The sequence below is a fragment of the Uranotaenia lowii genome, chromosome 2 (genome assembly GCF_029784155.1).
Source record: "Uranotaenia lowii strain MFRU-FL chromosome 2, ASM2978415v1, whole genome shotgun sequence".
In the NCBI taxonomy this organism is placed as follows: Eukaryota; Metazoa; Arthropoda; class Insecta; order Diptera; family Culicidae; genus Uranotaenia; species Uranotaenia lowii.
In genome coordinates this window covers 58406697-58428496 of record NC_073692.1, presented here as the reverse complement: position 1 = coordinate 58428496, position 21800 = coordinate 58406697, and the positions used below count along the sequence as shown (strand labels likewise).

General features: G+C 37.9%; 4 protein-coding genes across 4 annotated transcripts in view; 2 read left to right on the top strand and 2 right to left on the bottom strand.

The window, feature by feature from the left end:
• The window catches only part of LOC129745544 (sodium-coupled monocarboxylate transporter 1-like), a 43430-nt gene extending 32309 nt beyond the window's left edge, over window positions 1–11121 (bottom strand). Inside the window, exon 1 of the mRNA XM_055738668.1 lies at window positions 10915–11121. The gene's annotated coding sequence lies outside the window, so the exon portion shown is untranslated. The remainder of the gene's footprint in view (window positions 1–10914) is intronic.
• A 114-nt stretch (window positions 11122–11235) lies between these two features.
• Window positions 11236–14176, bottom strand: LOC129745178 (uncharacterized). The gene is made up of 4 exons (XM_055738103.1): window positions 13655–14176; window positions 13314–13592; window positions 12532–13074; window positions 11236–12426 (listed from the first exon to the last, which is right to left on the bottom strand). Exons 2-4 carry the CDS (start codon window positions 13552–13554, stop codon window positions 11882–11884), a joined length of 1329 nt encoding a protein of 442 aa, XP_055594078.1. The 5' UTR covers window positions 13555–13592; window positions 13655–14176; the 3' UTR covers window positions 11236–11881.
• Window positions 14177–14935: 759 nt separating this feature from the next.
• LOC129747781 (NADH dehydrogenase [ubiquinone] iron-sulfur protein 6, mitochondrial-like) lies at window positions 14936–16055 on the top strand. The gene is made up of 4 exons (XM_055742126.1): window positions 14936–15013; window positions 15312–15551; window positions 15640–15819; window positions 15882–16055. The coding sequence occupies exons 1-4, from the start codon at window positions 14951–14953 to the stop codon at window positions 15951–15953; spliced, it is 555 nt and encodes a 184-aa protein (XP_055598101.1). The 5' UTR covers window positions 14936–14950; the 3' UTR covers window positions 15954–16055.
• A 1368-nt stretch (window positions 16056–17423) lies between these two features.
• LOC129744946 (uncharacterized) lies at window positions 17424–21502 on the top strand. The gene is made up of 5 exons (XM_055737733.1): window positions 17424–17886; window positions 19171–19358; window positions 19423–19540; window positions 19598–19940; window positions 20007–21502. Exons 1-5 carry the CDS (start codon window positions 17822–17824, stop codon window positions 20271–20273), a joined length of 981 nt encoding a protein of 326 aa, XP_055593708.1. The 5' UTR covers window positions 17424–17821; the 3' UTR covers window positions 20274–21502.
• Window positions 21503–21800: the final 298 nt, after the last annotated feature.

Sequence of the window (21800 nt, the reverse complement as noted above, 5' to 3'; positions counted from 1 at the left end):
ACACGGTTTTTTAAAACGGTTTTCGGGAATTAACACAGTTTTTAACACGGATTTTGCGAATTAACACGGTTTTGGAGAGAAAATAAGCCCATTTCAAAGGAAAACACTTAGAATCTTTTTGAAGTTGGGAAAATCTTAGCTCTGACACTAAGAACATGATACATGAGACCTGAGACCTGAGACCGGAAACCTGAGATATGAGATCTGAGACACGAGACATGAGACCTGAGATCTGCGGCCTGAGACCAGGGAATCCAAAAATCGTCATCCTCCGATAGAATTTGCAGATCAAAACACCTGTGAGAGAGATTTCCATCCGCAAGAACACTATACCTAGCGCTTATCAACTTCAATTTTGCTCTCGATAAGTTGTGCATTCCGATTCAAATTTATCGTCTCTTGTAACGTTAAGGATAAGCACCAACAATTTGCTGGCACCCAAGGAGGACACCAACAATTGGTTGATGCACAAGGTGCCGGGCCGACCCGACCGCTAGACGCACCAACAAAAAATACCAACAATTGCACGGGGCGCACATCAAGAAATCTGATGCCCACTATTGGAATGGGATGAGAAGTTATCACGTTCTCATATTTATCGCTAAGTGCAACACAAGTGATAAACCAGTTATCATCATCAGATCTGTTCGATTTGCTTCCCTGCCTGAGACAAGAGATATTAGACATGAGACCTCAGCATGAGACATAAAATAGAATACATGAGACCTGAGTCATGAGACAAGAACCATGAAAAATGAGACCTGAGACATGAGACCTGAGACATGAGACCTGAGACAGGAGACCTGAGACATGAGACTTAAGACCTGAGACAAGAGACATAAGAGCTGAGACATGTGACATGAGATATGAGACATGAGACATAAGACATGGGACCTGAGGCACGAGACAAGAGCCATAAAACATGAGACCTGAGACATGAGACTTTGGACCTGAGACCGGAGACAAGAGACCTGTAACATAAGACCAGAGTTCTGAGACATAAGAGACATGATTCTTGAGACCTGAGAAAAAAGACATGCGACATGAGACCTGAGACATAAGACATGAGACCTGAGGCATAAGACAAGAGCCATGAAACATGAGACCTGAGTCACGAGACTTTAGACCTGAGACCTGAGACAAGCTACTAGTGTTGGTACCGCGAGAAATTAGTTTAGCTCCGATTTCAACATGCGACCCCTCTAGTGAAAGGGTTTGACTTGTAGGTGATGAAAAAAAGTGTAGCACCGACAGAAAATATGTAAGATCGATTTTAACTTGCGACCTGATTATTAAAAGGGTTGAAATTGATGAGAATTTGTTTTTGCAGACTGCAGACTGCAAATTGCAGTTACTTGATACAAGCTTGTACAACGTAGTACAAGTAGATTATTTCTACCAGTATTGACACTAGTTGCACAGACTAATACTAGTAGCTTGGTCTAGCGAACTCAGGTGTCATATGTTAAATCTCGAATCTCAGGTCTCATGTCCCATGCCTCAGATCTCAGGTCTCGTGTTTTATGTCTTAGGTTTCAAATCTCAGGTCTAATGTCAATGTCCCATGTCTTTGGTCTCATTCTTTAGGTCTCAGGTCTCAGATCTCAGGTCCCTAGACTCAGGTCTCAGGTGTCATGTCTAAAGTCTCAAGTCGTCTCAGGTCTCAGGTCTCAGGTCTTAAATGTTACAAGTTACATGTCTTATTGTTTCAAATTTCAGATCTGCAGAATTTGAATGGTTTTTTTACACGGTTTTCGGGAATTAGCAAAGTTTTTTTTTACACGGTTTTCGGGAATTAGCACGGTTTTTTACACGATTTTCTGGAATTAACACGGTTTTTTTACGCGGTACATATATCAGTGTAAAAAAAACCTTACTGTACACAGAAAAAAAATTGACTATTCAGAATGGGGGTAGGCTTAATAGCGACACGTTATCCAAACATACGGGAAAATTGTGCCTCATCATCATGCCTTATCATTTATTATTACAGCAAATGTCCTGTAAAAAAGTTGTACACTGAAAATTAAATGTCACGTAATTTGTTATTCGACCTGTAAAATTACGGTAAATGTCCTGCTCCTTTTTGTTACAGGACATTTGCGTAATTTTACAGGAAATAATTTTTGTTGTGTATAGCGATTTTTAAAAATTGTCATAAAGTTACACTACACTGAACCCAAACCACTCTTAAAATACACATGATTTTTCACTTAAAAACAAGGATCCAGTGATTTTCTTCCATTCAAGTGCGACATATACATTTCACTTGGCAGTCACTTAAATTTCAAGTGAATACATCCACATTCACTTCAGTCGTCACTTGAATTTGAAGTGAGAAAAAATATTCACTTCCCCATCACTTGAATTTCAAGTGAATGTCGGGTCGGTTGTGTTTATTCTCAGAGTTCAAAATGGCAAATTCTAAAGAGCAGCGTTTAAAGCTTATGCTGGATTTGGATTTTCCCAATTCTTTACTAGGCGGTTTTGGCGGTAGTTTGTGTTAAACGTGATGTAAGGAAAAGTTATTTAAAGGTTATCATGTTTCAGCTTGTGGGTTGAACTGGACAGATTTTCTGGTTTGCAGCAGGGAAGATTTGGAAGTCGCACTATCCGCAGTAACCGATCTGCCTTGGGATTACGATGGAATTTTCCAATCAATAAATTTATGGTGAAAGCGTAATGTAAGTATTTGAAATCGAAGTGGTGTTCTATAAATGTTCTTTTATTTATAAACGCGTGAGATAATTAACTAGAAACTTACTTAGAAACTCAGATAAATTTCACTCGAATTTCATAGTTTAATTCACTTGACCGGTCACTTAAGTGAATTCACTTGACCCATCACTTAAAATTCAAATGAAATTACGTATGGCGAGAATTTACTACAGATGTCATTTATTTTTTAAGTGAAAATTATTTTGGGTGTAGAAACAGAGCCGATCAAATAAAAATGAACATTTTTTGTTAGCTCGAAACTTTTTTTAAGACAAGAAGTCACAAGAAATTTTTCTTCTTTAGCCGCCCCTTTAGTGAAATCCAGGCTTCTGAAAAGTACTGGCGAACGACAGTATTCTTGCGAACGTCGCACATGCACCTCGATGAAAGCTTCCCGAATATTTCTTCCCCGACAGTTTAAAAAAAAAACGATCGTGCGATGTACAGCGATGCCTTGTTTTACCTCGTGCGAGAGTTTGTTCGTGGGTATGAAACACACTATTAATTTTTTGGTGTAAATTTATGTCAAAAAGGATGCACAAAAAAGAAGCATCACTTTTGACATAAAATTACACGAAAAAAAGCAGAAACGCTTGAAGACATAAATTCCGTGACGTAAATTTAATAACGTATTTAACATAATATTAAATCATTGATGATGTAAATTTGTGGTTAATTAGACGCACAAAAGAAAAGCATCGTTTTGGACATAAATTTAGATCGTTACCGAAAAAAACATGTCAAGGTGTAAAATTTCAAATTTTACGAAAAAAATTGTTATTAAACGTTATTTTAGTTTAAAAATAATGGAATCACAGAGATCCTCTAAGTGATGCCAAAATTTCGAAACTAAATTAACGCTTATTAACAAGAATTTCTGCAAACTGTGAAATTTTACACAAGAAATGTTTTTCTGGAAACGATCGAAGTTTATATCAAAACACTTCACTTTTGTGCAAACGGATTCTGAAGAAATTTCAAGAGGTTAAGTAATGGTGAATTTGAAACCAATTCTCCTATTCGCAGAAGTCAAACAACTTTCAGAAAGTATATGTTACTGTTTGAAGGATTTTTTTTTTTCAATTGAAGAAAAAGACTTGATAAATATTTTTATATTGAAATTTATTTAAAGCCATCCAACAATTTTGTTTAATTAATAAGAATATCTGATAACATTGAAAGTTGTCATTAAACTAGTAAGACACTCTAAAACACAACTAATCCAGGGCTAAGAAAGTTCTTTGCACTAAGCGCGCCTTAATTTAAAGTTTCTCTAAAGCAGAAAACAATCGAGTATGTAATTTCAAATTTGCAGTCAAACTACAAAAAGCACAGAAATAATCTTGTTTGAACGAAATATGGAAAGGGTAGGTGGTCTTCCATTGGAAGTGGAATTTAAGCCACCTGCTAAGAACCGGAAGCATGTTGGGCCTTTCGTTATAACTTCTAACGTCAACAATCAACAACCTAAAAATGACTGAACAGCTCGTCAGATTCTAAAATAAGAAAGTATCAGTTACTTACTTAACGATAACTCCAGAGCTGAGCGATCTTACAAAAGAAATCCTTAGTGCGAGTTTGATGGGACTGCTACATTCTGTTGGTATCTTCGTGCACCTTACTATTGATTCGCCTGGATCAGGCTCCGTTTTCATTTCCTGTCGCCTAATTTCAAAGCATTTTACTAAATGAATTTAGGTTTTCACAATATGTACCGTAATATGAAGGTCAGAATTCCCATCATTGCTAAGCTACTTGTCCAATTTTAAAACATTCTAAGCTTAATTACAATTTTACCCTAAATTGAAAATTTCGTCTCCGTATTCAATGTATTCAACATCGCTTTGATCGAACGATAAAACAATGGCCTTGTCGAAATGGTTTTTCTAGTTTTATAGCATGACTAGTGCCAATCGATTTGTATAATTTCCACTTGTCTTGTCGCTTAATTTTCAGTATCTAGTAAGATGCTGACAGGAAAACCTACTTGAATCCAAACTTTATTTCGTTTGCATTGATCAGCTCTTCACTGCAATCAAGAGACCTACTGGACATCCGCGGGTCGAGGAAAAACATTCCCAAGATCGAATTGTTTATCAGTGGGTCTCGTTGAGACTTCACTGTAAAAGCATTTTCATCACTAGTGGCAAGCCAGCGGCAGATATCGTTGATTTGGTAATCATTCTATTCATGGATTTCACAGGACAGGACATGAATGTAGTGGTAAACTTTTTAGAAAATTTTCGTTAACCGAAAGTATCATATTCGTGATGTCATTGTTACTCCTTAGACCACTTTTCAAAAAGCATAAAAATTCTCACCTTCCTATCCGAAACGCTTAGTAAACTTTTTGAAATTTGAATCCGCATCCGGGTAGTACTTGTCAGTCAAATATAAATGTTTGGAAGGCGAAGTTTTTTCCACCTCTAGGTACTTCATCGCTCTTCCAAAGCAAGCGATCAGGACTCGACCTGAACATCCAAAAAAAGATATTACGTTCCATCGAGTCAACTTCTTCTAGAGCCAGCACAACGTACTTCTGGATTAGACAGTCCGGATTGGTGATTCGGATGTTAAAAAGCGGTTCATTTTTCTGAAACAATGTAGATAAAGTTAAAAATTTACTTCATAAACTAGGTACAAAATTTCCACTTCATACACTGTCCAGATAGTAACTCGCCAGGTGACACATTGTTGATTGCGGATTTGTTTCAGGTTTTCACGATAAGATCTACTCATCCGGCTTGATAAAAAACAAAATCGAACTAGTTTCGTAGCAGGCAGTTTGCGCCACAGTACAGGTTACACCGGAAGATTCTTCTTATGCCATTATCTGAAACAAATAAAAGATGTGCATGAGGAACATAAATATTGCGATAGAATGTAAACAATGTTTGAAAAAAGATGTTTACCTGTGATACTTGGCTACAAATGATTTCCTTTTTTTGTACTAGGGATTTTAAAAATATCTAAAAAAAAACGCCGGTATGAGAAATTCAATTTACTCTCAAATAAACCGGGACCAAAACTTTTGAGTCGATTAGAAAAATGAAATTAGCATGACTGAAAACAAATAATACACGCTCCCGATTTGGCACTCAAAGTAAGGTTTGAATAAAGATCAAACCAATAAGGTGGAAAAAGAGGTGATGGAATAGATACGTTGCAAAGCGCAGTAAAGTTTTGCCATCAAAATCATTTCCGAAAATTATAGCTAATTTTCATTAACATCTAACATATCACATTTTTATTATCTATATGAAGCTAATTTAATAAAAATCAGCTTTATTTAAAATAATAAAAAAAATTCTCTGTCGCTGCATATATGTGAAGCATCTGATTCTCATAAGCCGATATTATGACTACCACTGAATGTTTATAGTTATTAAAAACGTTTGCTAATTAACTATATTTTACGTGAAATGACAAAAGGCGTAGCCACAGTCAATAAAGTTCAAATTATTTTATGCTTTGTTTAAAAGATTATGAATGATTCAAGAAGCTTTCCGGAATAAATTTTTAAAGAAAGAAAAAAGTAGTTTGAACAAATTTTGAATAACCTTATCGTAAACAAAAGTTTTGACCGAAAAAAAAACTTACGAACGCCTTGTGAAATGCGAAACCATTTCTATTTCGCAGTTTCACCCTTTTCAAATGGTACGCTCGGTATTTCTGCGTTAATGTTTAGATACTAATTTCAATAATTTCCGTTTAACGTGTCGAGGCTCAAACATAAACAAAATAAAATTGACCTTGAACTTCAAACGATTATCAATTGCAGTTGCAGTCAGTTCTAGAGTTTTACTACGCCAACTTCTTGAACAATCTTTTTCTGGAGTTGCTGGAATCTAAACCTAAGGTCTGTGTTTCATTGAACAGAAGATTCTTACAGTTATGATCTATCGGATACACGCCATTCGGTCTATTTGGATTTCGATCTCCCAGAACATGAGCTAAATTTGATCGCAGACACCAAGTGTCTGCGATTTGATCTTTATCGGACGTATGTGCGATCGTTAATACTGTTTGGCTTTCCGTCTCAAAATATTCGCTGATTGACCAAGGGAAACGCTTACAACCTCAGCACTTGATTGTTTGCAAGCGCCGAAAAAAAGGTTTTATGCTCTGTTCCTGAACCTTATCGCAATGATGCAGATTATGAAAGTAACCTCAGTGGCCTAGAGGCGGAATAAAACTAATTAGTGGACGGATTACGTATAAAAACAAATTTCTGATATCACTTACAAGACTCATATCAATAAACTTATATCATTGGTACTCGGGCTTCAAACAGGCATTTAAAAATATTCACTAAATTTGAACTACGCTTACTTTTAATCGTTCTTAATTCCTATCGAACTCTAATTGCTGAGCTGACGGAAATATTGTAGGCCACTTACATGCTGAAGTTCTACAGATAGCTGAAAAGTTAATTTTAAATACTGATTATTTTAAGAATTCGTATTCGTATAGATCTGCTTACCTTCCTGGTTTTTGAGCCATGTTGAATATAATGATAGACTTGAGGAAAACTAACTGTAAAACGAAGTGTGAATGCTATATGTCAACTAAGGTTCAACTGTAGCAGGTACTTGACCGAAGCAGAATTGAAACGAAAACCATAGCTATTCGAAATTTACCATTTTACACCACTTTTTCAGAAAAAATAATCCGATCGACTATTTACAACACGATGCTGTGAAAACTAACGAAAAGTTTCCACAGGACCATTCCCGGTCGATTTCGATGCAATTTCACGTAAAATTAGAGTATTGAAAACAGATTCAACTTATTTTGTTTGTGTGTTGGTGTGAATTAGACTCATAGTAATGTAAAAATAGATTCTTCGATTCAAAATTATGTCTTATAAGAGTATGAGTGTAAATGTTCGTTCTATTTACATTCGAATTGATTTAATATTATATCTTTTTTCGATTAGAGCGAAAAACAATTAGGGCTCCAAGCGTTTCTGTCACGTTTAAATTTATAAAATTTTTGGTGTGAAGTTTTTTAATAAGCTCCGTGACAGTTTTGGGAAAATCTTCGTGACAGTTTTCAATGCGTTGAATTTCGCATGACAGTACTACTTACTACGTCCGACTGTAGCCGAGATTCGCTCGGGCCGAGTTAATTTCGAACGAATGTATTTTCCTTTCTGGTTGAAGCTACTGCGGGTGGTGATCACCCCAATCACCCTCCCCTCCCCTTTTCGCCTAACCTGCACCGGCACCACACATCCCGTTACGCCTTGGTCGTATGCTGCTGCTCGGTGTGAATATATGGCTCGTGCGATCTATTCGAACCGAGCAGCAGCTCATACGATCGGGCATGGGTACGGTATGTGCACGACAGTCACCCGTGACAGTCCTGCCCAAAACTGTCACGCCCTGCAGCCGACAGTTAGGATGAAATTATTTTCGAAACAGGAGGCATGAACGGATGAAAACAGAACTGTCGGTTGGGTTCGCTACAGCTTAAAGCACAACATTTTCGGCAACGCATGCTTTAAGCCGATTGTTCAGATACAGCCTGGGTTGTCGCACGTGTGCGATGTAGCCGAAGTGTTCGATTCGTTACCGACGGTACAGCAGCGAACCGAGTGGTAAAAGGAAAACCGAGACGGTTTGTTTGGCAAGAAAAAAGCTGTCATAGCAAAGCTGTACTTTTCGGAAGCCTGGTGAAATCTCTTTGATTCTGGAACAAATAAGAAATCCTTTGCATCTAATCCGTTAAAAATTTCATCAAAACTGCCTACTTTTTATACACACAGTAAAAGGTTAAAAACAATTCGTATGCTTTTTATGACGTTTTTCAAAAATTTGTAACAACGTTTTCCGAATTTACAAAAAGATGTCGAAGTTCGACCAGATTTTCAAACGTTTTGATGCAAGCGAGTCAACCAGGGGTGCCAAGTGGTTTTGATAAAAATCAGGACACCGCGATGATAAAAATCAGGATTTATCAGGACACCACTAAATTGATGAAAATAACATGCAGCTCTGTTAGATTGCATAACTAAAGGCGAAATACAGGTGCTGAAAATGCCTAAAGTTATGCAACTACAGCGAGAAGAACTTTCTATGTCCTGAAGTTAACATTGAAGAACACTATTTAAACATCATTTGAAACAAAGATTATCATCGGTTAAGTTAGTTTAACTATTTTATAGAAGATTTGTTTGATTTTCTCACCATTTAACAATAAATTTAGTTAAAGTTTGGATATTTTTCAAAAATCAGGACAAATCAGGACATTTTAAATGTCATTTTTCAAAAATCAGGACAATTCAAGCGTTTTTGAAAAATCAGGACGGCCTCTTAAAAATCAGGACAAATCCTGAAAAATCAGGACACCTGACACCCCTGGAGTCAACAGCTACACACAACCCTCCGGGCAGGGTTGGTCGGCTCTTCTCAAACAACAAAGAGCCGGGAGAAACCAACACTGTTTTCAGTTCGGCTTCCGAGTGTAATCCTCTTTCGCTGATCGTGCTCCACTCGTTACCCGAGTTTACACGCGCTGTAAGTGACTCGGACGGCAAGTGTGAGAGCATTTGCATCCGAGTGGGAGAAAGAGAATTCTAAACAAAGAGCGCCCTGTGTTTCAGTCATACACCTCAGAGTAAAGAAGGAAACAATTATTTAGACTCCCACCACACAACGTAGAAAAAATATAAACAATTTCTACTCCGCTACCATGCCCACTGCTGTTAGCTGTTTTGAACTCTTTTTTTTTGCAAAAGATAGCGTTCGAAGAATAGGTGACAGGTGGTTTCATCAAAAAATCAGGACACCGCGAAGAACAAAAACCAGGAAATGAAATGCAGCTCTTCTTAGATTGCATAAATTAAGGCGAAATAGCGGTGCAGTATACGCCTTAATTTATGCAACAGAAGAGATATGAAGTTTGGGGGCTTTTAGTTTATACCGAAAGACACCGTTCAAATATCACCTGAACCGAAGATTATCATTGGTTTAAGAGGTTAAACTGTTTTTATTACAAAATCAATTGCAATTAAGATCAGAACGGCTTCTAGAAAATCAGGACACCGCTGGGAGCGAATTCTCCTCAGCACATTGCGCAACTGATTTTTCCGGAGAAGGGAATTCTCTTGATCAGCGGATGTGAATGCTCTCACTCACTCTTATGTGTTGACAATCTCACTCTTCATTTCAGTGCGATTTATCTCTCCCCGCACCGATTGGGGGAGCAGACGAAAAAAATTGCACTCTCTTTCACTGGACAAGCCGATCTGAGGAGTTTTGCCACCCATGCCTCCGGGAGAACTTAGCCCAGACAAAATCCATTGCTCTCCAGGTTGTGCTCTCGAAATCTGCCTTCCTATAGCAGACTGAAGGAATCGCACGCATGGCTGGGAAGAAAGGCGGTTGAACTGATACCACAGAAAACAGAGTTCGAGCTGGAGCTCAAAACGTGTGTGAGAATACCAACCTAAGTTCCAAACCAAATTCGTAAATGGACTAACATCCAAAAGATGTCGCTATCAGTGCACAATTTTTTTTTTTGCAATATATGCAATATATGACAGTTACACAATTTTTTGTATACTTAATAAATTTTAAAAACATCATGATTTAATAAAAATGCGAATCATATTTCATAGATCTACCCTGTATTGTTCAATCAATATTGGCGCTGAATTGAATGAGTTGAATTCAAAGTTTTAAAGTATGCATGTTGTCCAGGCTACAAATATTCTAAATGGAAAGAAGATGCGACTAATTTAGGTCAGTTTTTGTATTATTTTTTTTTTTTTCGTAATAACTCCTTGTTTACATATTGTTTCATACGACGTAATGAAAGTTCACGCGGGATTTTAGAAATAAGCTCGACAATTCTGCTATCAAAATAAAAACGATTTTTAAGATAATCTGAAAAATGATGAAACTGCGCATGGGTCAGTTTACGAATAGCAGCTGTTAAAGTATCATTATTATTATATATTATTATTGAACAATTTATTTTTAATTCTAAGTGCCTGTTAAGCACTTTAAACCGCTGTCCATGTTCAATATGATGAATGGTGTTCATCACAGTAGGTCTTCAAAATGATCAAAATTATGCAATGCAAAAATCGAAAAAATACGATGACCGATGTAAATGAACAGTCATTGACGACATTGACACATTAGGGATAGCCATATCGTTTGTGAGCTTTGTAAGAGGACTACTTACTTGATGGCACTGAAATATCTGTGCTGGTCTTGATATTCCAAAGTCGAACAGCAATCACTTCAATTAGGCAGTATCCTGATTACAACTATTCACATGCAACACAAAACTCCACTCGAAACCTTTGTTTACACTTTACACCTTGATTGATGAAGGCCGTCTGCAAACCTTTAGCTGGTTGCTTTTTCCGTGCATCACACCCATCGCACCCATTAGTTTACCACGTTTACATGCGCAAAATGAACAAAAACCCCAAGAGAACATAATGATGAACAGGGGATGATGACGTTCATTTCTCATTTCAATGAATTCAAAGGCAGAGTATTTTATCTTCAAATGTTATGTTCAATATATTTCAACATTTATGAATGCGCATACAATTGGATGCTTGTAAAACTATATACAGTAGTCATAATAAAAGTGAATGGTAATCTCGGACAAAAATTTCGACCTTTAACAAGTTAAACGAGTACACTAAATGCTTCCGATTACGATACGAAATTTAAAACAAATAATATACTTTTCGTACTTGATATTCACTCACGGTACTGATAAAATATGCCGAATAACTAATTTGAATAGTCTAGGATTAAAATAGATGCATAAATAAATAGAACAAAATCTAAGTAATAAAACTGGTTTCTTCACGAAATTTGCTCGCCTGCATTCCAGTAAAATCGATATATCCTTCCAGTATCAACGTTCCGTTACATTCCGAGCTGCTAACGTGGCTAATGGTATCAAAGTTCTTTTTCGCACATAATATGATGATTTTTTTAATTTATATTCAGCAACGTGTACATTAGAAATGGGTGAATTATTTTATCTTTTTATGCACTAAAAGTTATTGATTTATATGTTATGCGTGCGTGCGTGCTACCAATTTCAACTGGATTTACTTTTTTTAGTAAAAGCGGCAATTGTTTTACTTGAAATTCGTTCGATTCAGCTGCCTTTAAACCACGTTGCTTCAATCTTGCATTCTTAACTCCTTCATACGATTAACCATTCGTTCATTTTCATGATGCATCTGACGAGCCAGCTTCTCGTCGATCTCTGCATTTTTTTCAATTATTTTTGAAATAGTTTTTAGAGTGGCATTAGCTTTAGCATGCGTTCCAGCGCCCGCTTCGGCGGCACTGCCACTGGTACTGACACGGATCGTGTTTTCGTTTCTATCGATATTGACCACACGGTTGCGATTGAGTCGATCCTGGAGACTGCCTCCGCCGTTGGTCGATTTATTGCTTGCGTTTGCCGACGATGAAGACGACGACGGCGAAGGCGATGGTCCTCCACCGCTGCCGGGTTTGGGAAGTCGTTTCGCGTCCTTGTCAGACTTTCGTCCGGAAGCATTGCGATTAAAATTCTCATTGTTGCTGCGATGATGAGGTTTTCCAGCGCCCAGATTCTGGTGATGATGAGGATTATGTGGGTCGGTCTGAAACTGGAACTGTGGTTTCGCTGGTTGGCGAGGGCCAACCCGACCACTTCCTATGATTGGAGGAGATGTTACTGCGAACAAAATTTAGAAGGATTTTAATAATGCTTAACAACAGAATTTCAATTATGTTTCCCATATCAAATGAGACCTCATTAATAGACAACAATTGAATTTACCTTTCACACTCTTGAATTCGCCATCCTGGGATACAGAAACGGTTAAGTTGGGTTCCCCTTTGTATCCACCATTGCTAAAATTGTTTATGCAGCCATCGTCCTTGCTACCAGCTCCTTCACGCCGCCACTTGCTATCATTTAAAGGGCCAGGTGCCCCATTCTTATGGCCTCCGTGTCGAGTGTGATCCGGTCTCCGACCATCGTGCTCATTAGTCGACTGAGAACGCTGCAGATTTCCACCGAACCCACCCCGAAGACCACCACGTCCAGCACCACTACCTCCTCCACGAATGCCACCTGGGCCAGGACCACTTCCTAGGCGACCACTTCTGTTGTTGGGATTTTTACGATCAAAATTTCCACCCTTGTTATTCATTCTACCCTGAATATTATTCGAACCGGGTAGAGGAGCCTTTTCGCCGTCTCGTTCCACATCCGCTAGAAAACTGTACGCCGGATCTGGTGGAGGACCTTCTCCCTCGGCGAAAACTTTATAATCCTTTGCAATCTTTTGAATGAAAGCATTCTTTTCTTTCTTTTTTGCTGAGAATAAAATACATAGAAAGATCGATTACCAACTAAGTACGTACATATGTACATTCTATCAATCTTGCAACTTTCGTGCAATTAACCAGCCACGCTTCACCGATCAAGAGTCGGCACCCATGAACGAAACAAAATGACACAAGCAATTCATACTAAATAACGGAACTGGTGCTGAATTGCCGCTCAATTAGCGGTAAATCACACCGCCCCAAATCGGCCATCATAAATAAGCTTACCCTCGAGTTCTGCCAAGGCTTCCTCGTCCAAATCGTAAGTGAAATCTATCTTGTCGTATTTGTGTTCCCGAGGCCAGTCCTCATCTTTCGGGGGTTTCATTTCAACCATGGCGTTTTCCTTCATGGCCATCAGACGATCAGCCTCTGCTTCCCGGTGTTTCTTCTCGATCTCTTCATTGCGCTTTTTGATACGTGCAATTCGAGCCTCCAAATCCTCCTGCTGATTTTGGGCGGAAGACATTTTGCCCGATGAATCGTGAATATAAGTTGTATTTTTTTCTGAAATTTGATTTAAAAGTTTAAAAAAATTTAACAAGTCAGCTGTGTCACGAAAATCTTACATTCTGTACCGCTACCGCGTAGATGATCAGTCAATGCCCAGTACAACAATTTTGTCCCACTTTTGCTGGCGATGTGCTTCTGGTTGAGCTACCGATGGTATCTTGCAATTTCTTTCGATTCGATACGTATTATGTTTTCTTCACGTACCTGCTGCTGCTGCTGCTGTTTCTCTACTTCGGCTGCACTTTCGATTTGGTGGAGTTGGGTGGTGGGACACCAGAGAGAGAGAAAGATCCGAAAATGAAACGCACCACAGAGAGGGTTGGTGGCAGCTGCCAATTCGATTGAACTTTCACACCCGCGTAGCACTTTTGCTTTTTGCACCTGATCGATAGCTTCCCAGTTAGTCGCCCACAATCGTGACAAATTCTTTTAATAAGCTAATGACATAATCGCTAGAGGTCCTGTTCAAAAGAACACTCCAGAATTCTTTACTTTTGAAACGCGATTGCAATTTTAATTTTATTTCGCTCTGCTGCTGTCCCAACCACTGACAGCCACCAAAATATTTTAAAGACTTATTCACTTCAACTCGAGACTCGTCCACAAATCATGGTTCCACGGATGAACCTACGTGAAGCTCATGCTGTCTTGTTCATTGGAAAAAAAAATGCATGGATTAATTACAGAAAGATTGAAGAGTGAGTTTTAAGATTTTTAATTATTTTCAGAAGGAATGTTTTTGTAAAGTTTCCCAAAATTTTAATTTGATTGAACATTTTGATAACATAATTTGTTTTCATTTGGTACGTTATCGAAGGACGTGAACATGAATCGATTCATTTGAACTGTTATAACAATGAATCACTTTCATTTATTTTAAATGTCACTTTACTCACGTTAAAAAAAATCACAATAAAAAGATTAACATTTACCAACTTATTACATAAAACTGTATAAATACAATGACTTATCGTTATCGGTTTCAGTAAAGCAAGACCAACATTTTTTGAATGCAGAACGTTATTAATTGTCTTTTTTCAATTTCGAGTTTAGCTATCAAAATAAATCTTCTGATTAAATCTCCGAGTCTAGTCCACACAGGTAACTTCGTAACTCCCACTCAGATTTTGGTTGCTGAGAACCAGCCTTGCCAGATCTACGAATTTCTCCATAGTTCTACGGATTTTCAGCATTTCTACGGAGCTACGGATCGATGCTCGAAATCCACGGATTTTCAGCATTTCCTACTGATTTTCTACGGATTATCGAAAAAAAATAAGGGATTCTGCGGGACAGAGAGGTGCAGAAAGGGCAATTTTCATTTCGAAGGCGTGGAAAACCCATCAGGTGCAATGTTCGTCAAATCTTATGTGAATGCGAAGAACCGACCTGGTATAAACTCTTCTGCACATCTGGTGAGTTGTGCTTATTCACATCTCGGAAATTCTATTTATTTATTTATTTTAAATCAATAGAATTGCAATAGATTTAGATTTAGAACAAACTTATCGATTTTTTTAATTATTAGAGCACTTGTATCCCTGGTCCAAACAGTCGGTTTAAACCCAAATTCCGACCAAAGCAACCGCATTGGTGGCTGTTTGGACCACGATTACAGGCGCTCTTATGCTCGACTTCACTTTATTCACTTTATTATAAACATTAAATACTTGAGATTAGTATAACACATATTTTCCATTACGGAATTTGTAGATGACCCTTGTGTTTACAAAACATCTGACATTTCCATCAACCGTACGAAAGATTTCTCACTCGCAGAACCAAAATAAACCTTCAGCTGTTCGTTCCGAAATTCGATTCGCAAGGATGGCCAGCCGAATTTTCAGCACCTCGACTCGTGCACTGCAACTCATGAGACGCCGTGTCATCAGTAATCAAATTTACGGTAGCCAATATTCCACTATCAAGGACGAAATTACGCACACCGGACAGGTAAGGACTTTCCCACGAGAGAAAGAAATTCATTGCGATCGATTACGCAAGCAGAATAATAATGGGAATAATAAACTTTCGGAAACAGTACTACGATGACAAGGATTATCGCAATGCTCGCTTCGTGAATGCCGACAAGGTGGTCAACCAGAATTGGGCCATCAAACTGGTCGACGAGGCTCCCATCATCGAAAGCACTGCTCGAGTTGTTTACTGTGACGGAGGAATCGAACCGGCACTGGGCCACCCAAAGGTGTACATAAATTTGGTAAGTGAACGTGTTCGAAAGTTTGTAGTTGATTTTTTTTTAAATTGTGACCTACCTTACAGGATAAACCGGGAGCCCATATCTGCGGATATTGTGGCCAGCGATTCCAGAAGAAAGAAGGCCACCATCACTAAGTGGTACATGTTGGTTTGGTTTGAATTGGTTGGATTTTCTGTAAACATCTGAAAGAAAAATAAATAAAAGTAGGCAATTTTTGGTGTAAACTAATAAAACAATTTTTTAATTTTTTAATGAATTTGATCAGGATTCGACCAAACCGAACCAAGAAGATTCGTTTGTCGCTTAGTTGATGTTTTACTTCAATCTGAATAAGACTTACCAGAAATGTTTGAATAATTTGCACCGTTTGACATAATGATAATGCCACAAAGCATCGTTTAATAGTAATGTAAACGGTTAATTACTATTTCCACATAATTTCTATCTGCTAATGAAAGTTGATCGTTTGTGAAATATCAAAGTTATGCATCAAATCACTCTCATCCCAGTATAAATTTTGCCATGCATTACTGTTTATTGCAGATTTGACTCAGTCATTTACCACCCAGAAATGGTTTGATTAAAGCATACACACCCCTTTAAATGAAATTAAAAAAACTCCAATAAATTTTGATGAGTTACGCCTTCAAATCGAAGTTTTTGTTAAAAAACAATTTTTATTTTTGATATTAAAACACTTAAAAAATTAGCGATATTTCGCTAAATTTCTAATAAAGATACAAAGTTATGTTCTTTATTCTTTGTGTTTAAGGTTTTATTTAAATTATTTCATGTAGCTATTGTTATTCATTAACTACCAAATTTGGCATCTATGTCCGGAGGCAAATCATTTATTCTTCAAAATAATATCAAGATTCAAGCATTGGAACGAATGGAAACGCTATAGAAAGTGACCCTCGAAATACGCTCAGCTTCCCAGCATATGGATAAAAAAACATCAAAATTTTATACGAGACTAGCTGACCCGGTAAACTTCGTTTTACCTCGTAAAGTATAAATCGTAATAAATATTTAATTTCATCTACACTTCCTCAACTGCATCGTGCTCGCGAATAGATTCTTATGGAAATCGTAAAAAATAAAGCTGGATTTGTATTGGGACCACCTTCCATAAAAAGTGAGATCCTTCAAACTATTATACAAACCATCTCTGACCCAAAAAACCCTCGGATACCCAACTTCACTTCATTTCGACCGACCATTCATACGTGATGTTGTTACAAAGAAAACGCCTCCATTTTTATATATAAGATAATATCGACTACCTTTTGGCCAAAACGGGAAATGATAGTTTCCAAAAATAACATCAATCTTAAAAACGAATGTTAAATTTATTTAAGGCATTCGTTTTTTGTACCGTAGCTCGTGGACACACCTCTTTGGCGATTTGGCGATGAAAGGCTGAGCTTTCGTAAACACACTCACACTTTTACCTCTATGGTAACCCCTTGGTAACCCGCCCGAACGTCCGAAGCAATCATAACAACGAGAGCTTTCGCGTACGTGACTTTTGTTCAAAGCTCGGTGGCGACCCGACGTCTTGTTACTGCGCAAGAACGTCCCAAGCGTAAGTTTTGACAACTTTCTTACACCCCACAGTCGGCGGCCATCGAATTTTTCCATCTCGTTCAGCTGATAAGTTTTCTCATTTTGCGTCAGTAAAGTCCTTTTGTCTAGGAAAGAAAATTGCAAAATTTGTTTGCAAAAAAAACTTTAAAGTGTATTAAATTGTTATTTGGCGTTAGTGCAGTGTCCGAGGCTTTTGTTACGATTGAAATTGGAGCCATCGCGTTTGGATTAGTCGTGATTTTGGACGTTGTCTTGCGAATCCTTCAGTGGAAGGAAGAAAATTTTATTCCCCTCAAGCACCAACCCAGCTCTAGGTGAAAAGCCAAAGCCCGGCCGGACAAAAAAAAGCGAGCAATCGCCCAATTTTCCTGCGCCTCGTTTTCCTAAATTCGTCAAAATTTGCGTCGTAAAGATGGATCTGTTGAAGAAGATGATGGGCCTTGATGGTCACAAGGACGACGACGAGGGTGATAAGAGGTGAGCTGAACTAAAGAACAAGATGAAAGAGAAGATTATTGTATTTTGTCTTCGTTTTGCATTGTCGACAATCTTCTCGGACAAAACAACATATTACGACACAATTTTTTTTTGTTATTTTTCCCGTTACAAAGCAGTTTCGAGAAAAACATAAAGGTCAAAGCAGAAAAAAATTATGCCTGCAAGATTTTTTTATTATGACGATTTCAATTTAGTTCTGATAAGGGTCGGAGTTTGGCGTCAAAATGAGTGATAACTACAAGAAAGTTAGAACCCGACCAGAGGTTATGCCTATTTCCAAATGCCGACCCTGAAAAGATGACATTTTTTTTTTTTTGTAAATTATTTATTTGAAACGGCTCATACCTTTAGGCTTTAAGGAGCCAAACTCGTTTTGTTTGATTACAATTGTGTACTTAGATCTAGTTCACTTTTTTTTTTGAAGAAAAAGAAAGATAGAAAGGGAAATATGAAAATAAAGAGAATTATAGTCGAAGATCGATAGCTTTTAGGAAAAGGTATATCTCGAACATATAGTCCAAGTCCATCATACCTAATACATCCCTCACTGGAACGTCGGGTGGTTTTCCTCGGGCCCGAAGGGAATCTATAAAGTTCGCTCTGGCGAATAGGTGGTCCTCACATGACCAAACAATATGCTCGATGTCATGGTAACCTAGACCACATCCGCATAAATTGCTGCCAGCAATATTTAAACGATAGAGTACCGCATTCATGGAATAATGATTGGACATGAGACGGGAAAATATACGAATAAAATCCCGAGTCAGGTTCAATCTATTAAACCAGGGTTTAAGGCTTACCTTTGGGAAAAAAAAGATGACATTGAACATAGCTTGATGAAATGCAAATTCCCTACGTCTTGCTTCTAGATCTTTCCAACAAACCAATGACTCGAAATTGAGAGACAGGATTTCCAAATTAATCTGGCCTTGCTTAAATTGTTGAAGCAGTAACAGTGAAGTCATAAAATTTTAATGATTTGTTGTGAAAATATCGGGAATTTTTAACATGGAACAGAAATATTTCAACAGAAGAATTAAAATTTAGTGGTCTCTGAAAAACGGTACAATTAAATATTTCGTTAGATTTTAAGTTAGAAAAATAGACAATAATATTTAAAAAAAAATATGAAATACCAATCTTATTGCAAGTTTGAAAGATTGGTTAATCTTAGAACCTTGTATTCATATCGTTATCACCACTGTTACCGTTACTTATGTCAGCAAAAGCTCACGACCTCTTTAAAACTTGATTTTACAGAAAGAAGAAACCGATGCTAAAGGATGAATTTCGCAAGCCTGTTTGGGTCGAGGAATACGACAGTGACGATGATCTGTTCGACAACCAGAAGATCATGGGTGTTCAAGTGTTTACCAATCCGCTGGAAATGCAAAAACATTTTGAGCACCAAATTGCGGAGATGATGAAAAGCCTGGAAGAGTATGATGGTGCGTCTTGTTGGGTGAAAGTTTTCATTCCTTTCAGAGTAATAAAAATGACCTTGTTTTGCAGATACCTTCAAGGCATTCGACCGCGATATTAAACAAGACTTCCTGAAGCCTGGTTTTGAGAACGAGGTTAAGAAGGATCTCAATAAGGAAAAGTTGTTGGATACTGACTTGGATGGAGAGTAAGTAAACGGGTTTCTTCTTTAAGACGCCTCTTGAAAGAACTTTTTTTTCTGCAGAATTTATCCGGATCAATTGCACACCTTGCTTCAACGGATTTCTCCTGATTTGAAGGAGCTTTTGCCTAAACGTCGCGCGGTTGAAATTCCCTCAGCGGATGCCGACCAAGATGGCAAGGCTCGGATGGAGCGAAAGGTGAAACTAACTGACGAACAAAAAATATTGGACTTGATTCATGGATTTAAGCAATCGGACGACATGCCTTCGACTTCAAATAGACCCCGCATGTCACGTAAGACGCCACCGCAACGTTTCCACGACGGTATTTTTGAGGGTACCTTCCAAGGACCGCGTATGTTTGGACAAAGCATCATTTCGCAAACCATACGTAAACCGGATGGGGTATGTTTCTGTATTCGTTTACTTTTTCTTCTAATAACATCGAGTTGATCCGATTTTGTGTTACAGACTTACGAAACCCGTAAAACCGTACGTGACTCCGAGGGTCACACTAAAACAACTATAACCCGTTCGACCCAGGATGGAAAACAAGAGACCATAACAACTTACGGGGACGACGGAGGGCCGGCATCCAAATCTTTCATCGAAAAACAAACAGAGTCGCCGTTGGTAAACGACAACTCTCTCGCTAGTACTCTCCTGAACCTTAACATTGGGGGTCGTAAGCACCTTTTCACCCAGAATGGTTATGTTTTACCCAAGAACCTGTGGTGACTTCAAGCGCAGACCAGCCGTAATGAGCTAACTACAGTTATAGTAGATCATCGGTACAATTTCCATTACTCTTTTCACAAAAATAACTTCCGCTCTGCCGTCGGAACGTCATTCATAATTGTTCCAACAATATTGTCATTGTTCAGTGAGCCAAATATGTGTGTAGACTTAGTAGAAAATGTCATTTCGACAAGCAAACTTGATAACTCTTACAAATCTTACCCTCAGAACAATATAAATCACTTTCCTATCAATGGTCATGCCATTGATAACTACTCCGAGCTATATCTGATTATGGTGTTGCAGAACAAGCTAAGCGCCCAGACAGTCGAATTCGAATATCGTCTTGTTTATCTTTATTCAATAGTACGTAACATACTTTTAGTTTTAATAATCTTTAGTTTAAGTAGTGTTCAACAGCTCTTAGTTTTTGTTGCCAGCGAAGAAGCTGTTCATCAACGATTGTCAGTCATCAGTATTAATGGCAACCGGAGGTACTCCCACGTAGGCAGACAGTTATGAAAACAGGTTCCCCAACTTGTTAACGACAACTGTTACTGCTGCTGCTATAGCTACTGGTGTTGCCGATCTGTGCACTCTTCTTCTCTGGCCAGAAGACGTTTGTGTTTGTGATATACATTTAAATTAGAAAGTTATCGATGCGTCCTATCGAATAAGTTTGCAATTAGTACTACTAATGTTAATTTCAGCTGATTGAGGTTGATCCAACATCCTTGCGCGACATCACCCTAGGGACGGGAATGTCTTTTTACTGGAACATTATCCACCAAAATGATCACCAAGCGTAAGTGATGAAAGGGTTCTAACAAGAGGCAAGAGACTAAATTTTGAGTGAACGTATAAACAACAGAATCGATGAAGCAAATCCCCACGAGTTTGGAATGCGGAAATTGAAGTGTCGCGTGCAACCTTTTAGGTAGATGTTTTTTGAGACCAGGAAAAAAAAACAGATGATTATATATTTTTACTGTGTAAGAATTTTTTACTAACTTGAAGATAGGTTTTTATTTGAAAAAAAAACAGGAGAGAAAGAATGCGGAACTGAATCGAAATCAGACAAAGGCTCTACATATTCTATTTCACACAAATGTAAAATGCAAAACTTTATAAGCAAACACAACATAACAATATCTGTCCGTTTAGCTTTCCTTATAAGAAATGGAAAAACCGATTTACAAAAATACACAATATTCCCCCTTAGAATGAAAGCATTAGCAAGTGAGCCTATAAATCATTATTCCGAAATTTCCCTTAACAGTTGGTTTTGTCGAATTACGTGGTGCTGCATACATCGATCCGACCACGAGAAGGGACCAAACAAGTATTAAAAATATATGCTTAAGTGAAAAATATAAAAAGTAGGTATGGCACTAAATTTTCAACTATGTACATTCTTTAAATTTCTTGAAGAATTGCAATGACATGTGAGTGAGAACCTTTACCTGAACAAGTCTTTTCTTCGTCAAAAAATCATAGCAAACATCAGTGAATTTATTTTCACTTGCT

Coding starts and splice junctions, on each gene's coding strand:
- LOC129745178 (XM_055738103.1), bottom strand. CDS start 13,554: ATGTCTTCCGCCCAAAATCAGCAGGAGGATTTGGAGGCTCGAATTGCA. Junction 13,075..13,313: donor AGCCTTGGCAGAACTCGAGG/GTAAGCTTATTT, acceptor TTTTATTCTCAG/CAAAAAAGAAAGAAAAGAAT. Junction 12,427..12,531: donor CGAATTCAAGAGTGTGAAAG/GTAAATTCAATT, acceptor TTTTGTTCGCAG/TAACATCTCCTCCAATCATA.
- LOC129747781 (XM_055742126.1), top strand. CDS start 14,951: ATGTTCGTCAAATCTTATGTGAATGCGAAGAACCGACCTGGTATAAAC. Junction 15,014..15,311: donor TAAACTCTTCTGCACATCTG/GTGAGTTGTGCT, acceptor CGGAATTTGTAG/ATGACCCTTGTGTTTACAAA. Junction 15,820..15,881: donor CAAAGGTGTACATAAATTTG/GTAAGTGAACGT, acceptor CCTACCTTACAG/GATAAACCGGGAGCCCATAT.
- LOC129744946 (XM_055737733.1), top strand. CDS start 17,822: ATGGATCTGTTGAAGAAGATGATGGGCCTTGATGGTCACAAGGACGAC. Junction 19,359..19,422: donor AAGCCTGGAAGAGTATGATG/GTGCGTCTTGTT, acceptor CTTGTTTTGCAG/ATACCTTCAAGGCATTCGAC. Junction 19,941..20,006: donor CCATACGTAAACCGGATGGG/GTATGTTTCTGT, acceptor TTTGTGTTACAG/ACTTACGAAACCCGTAAAAC.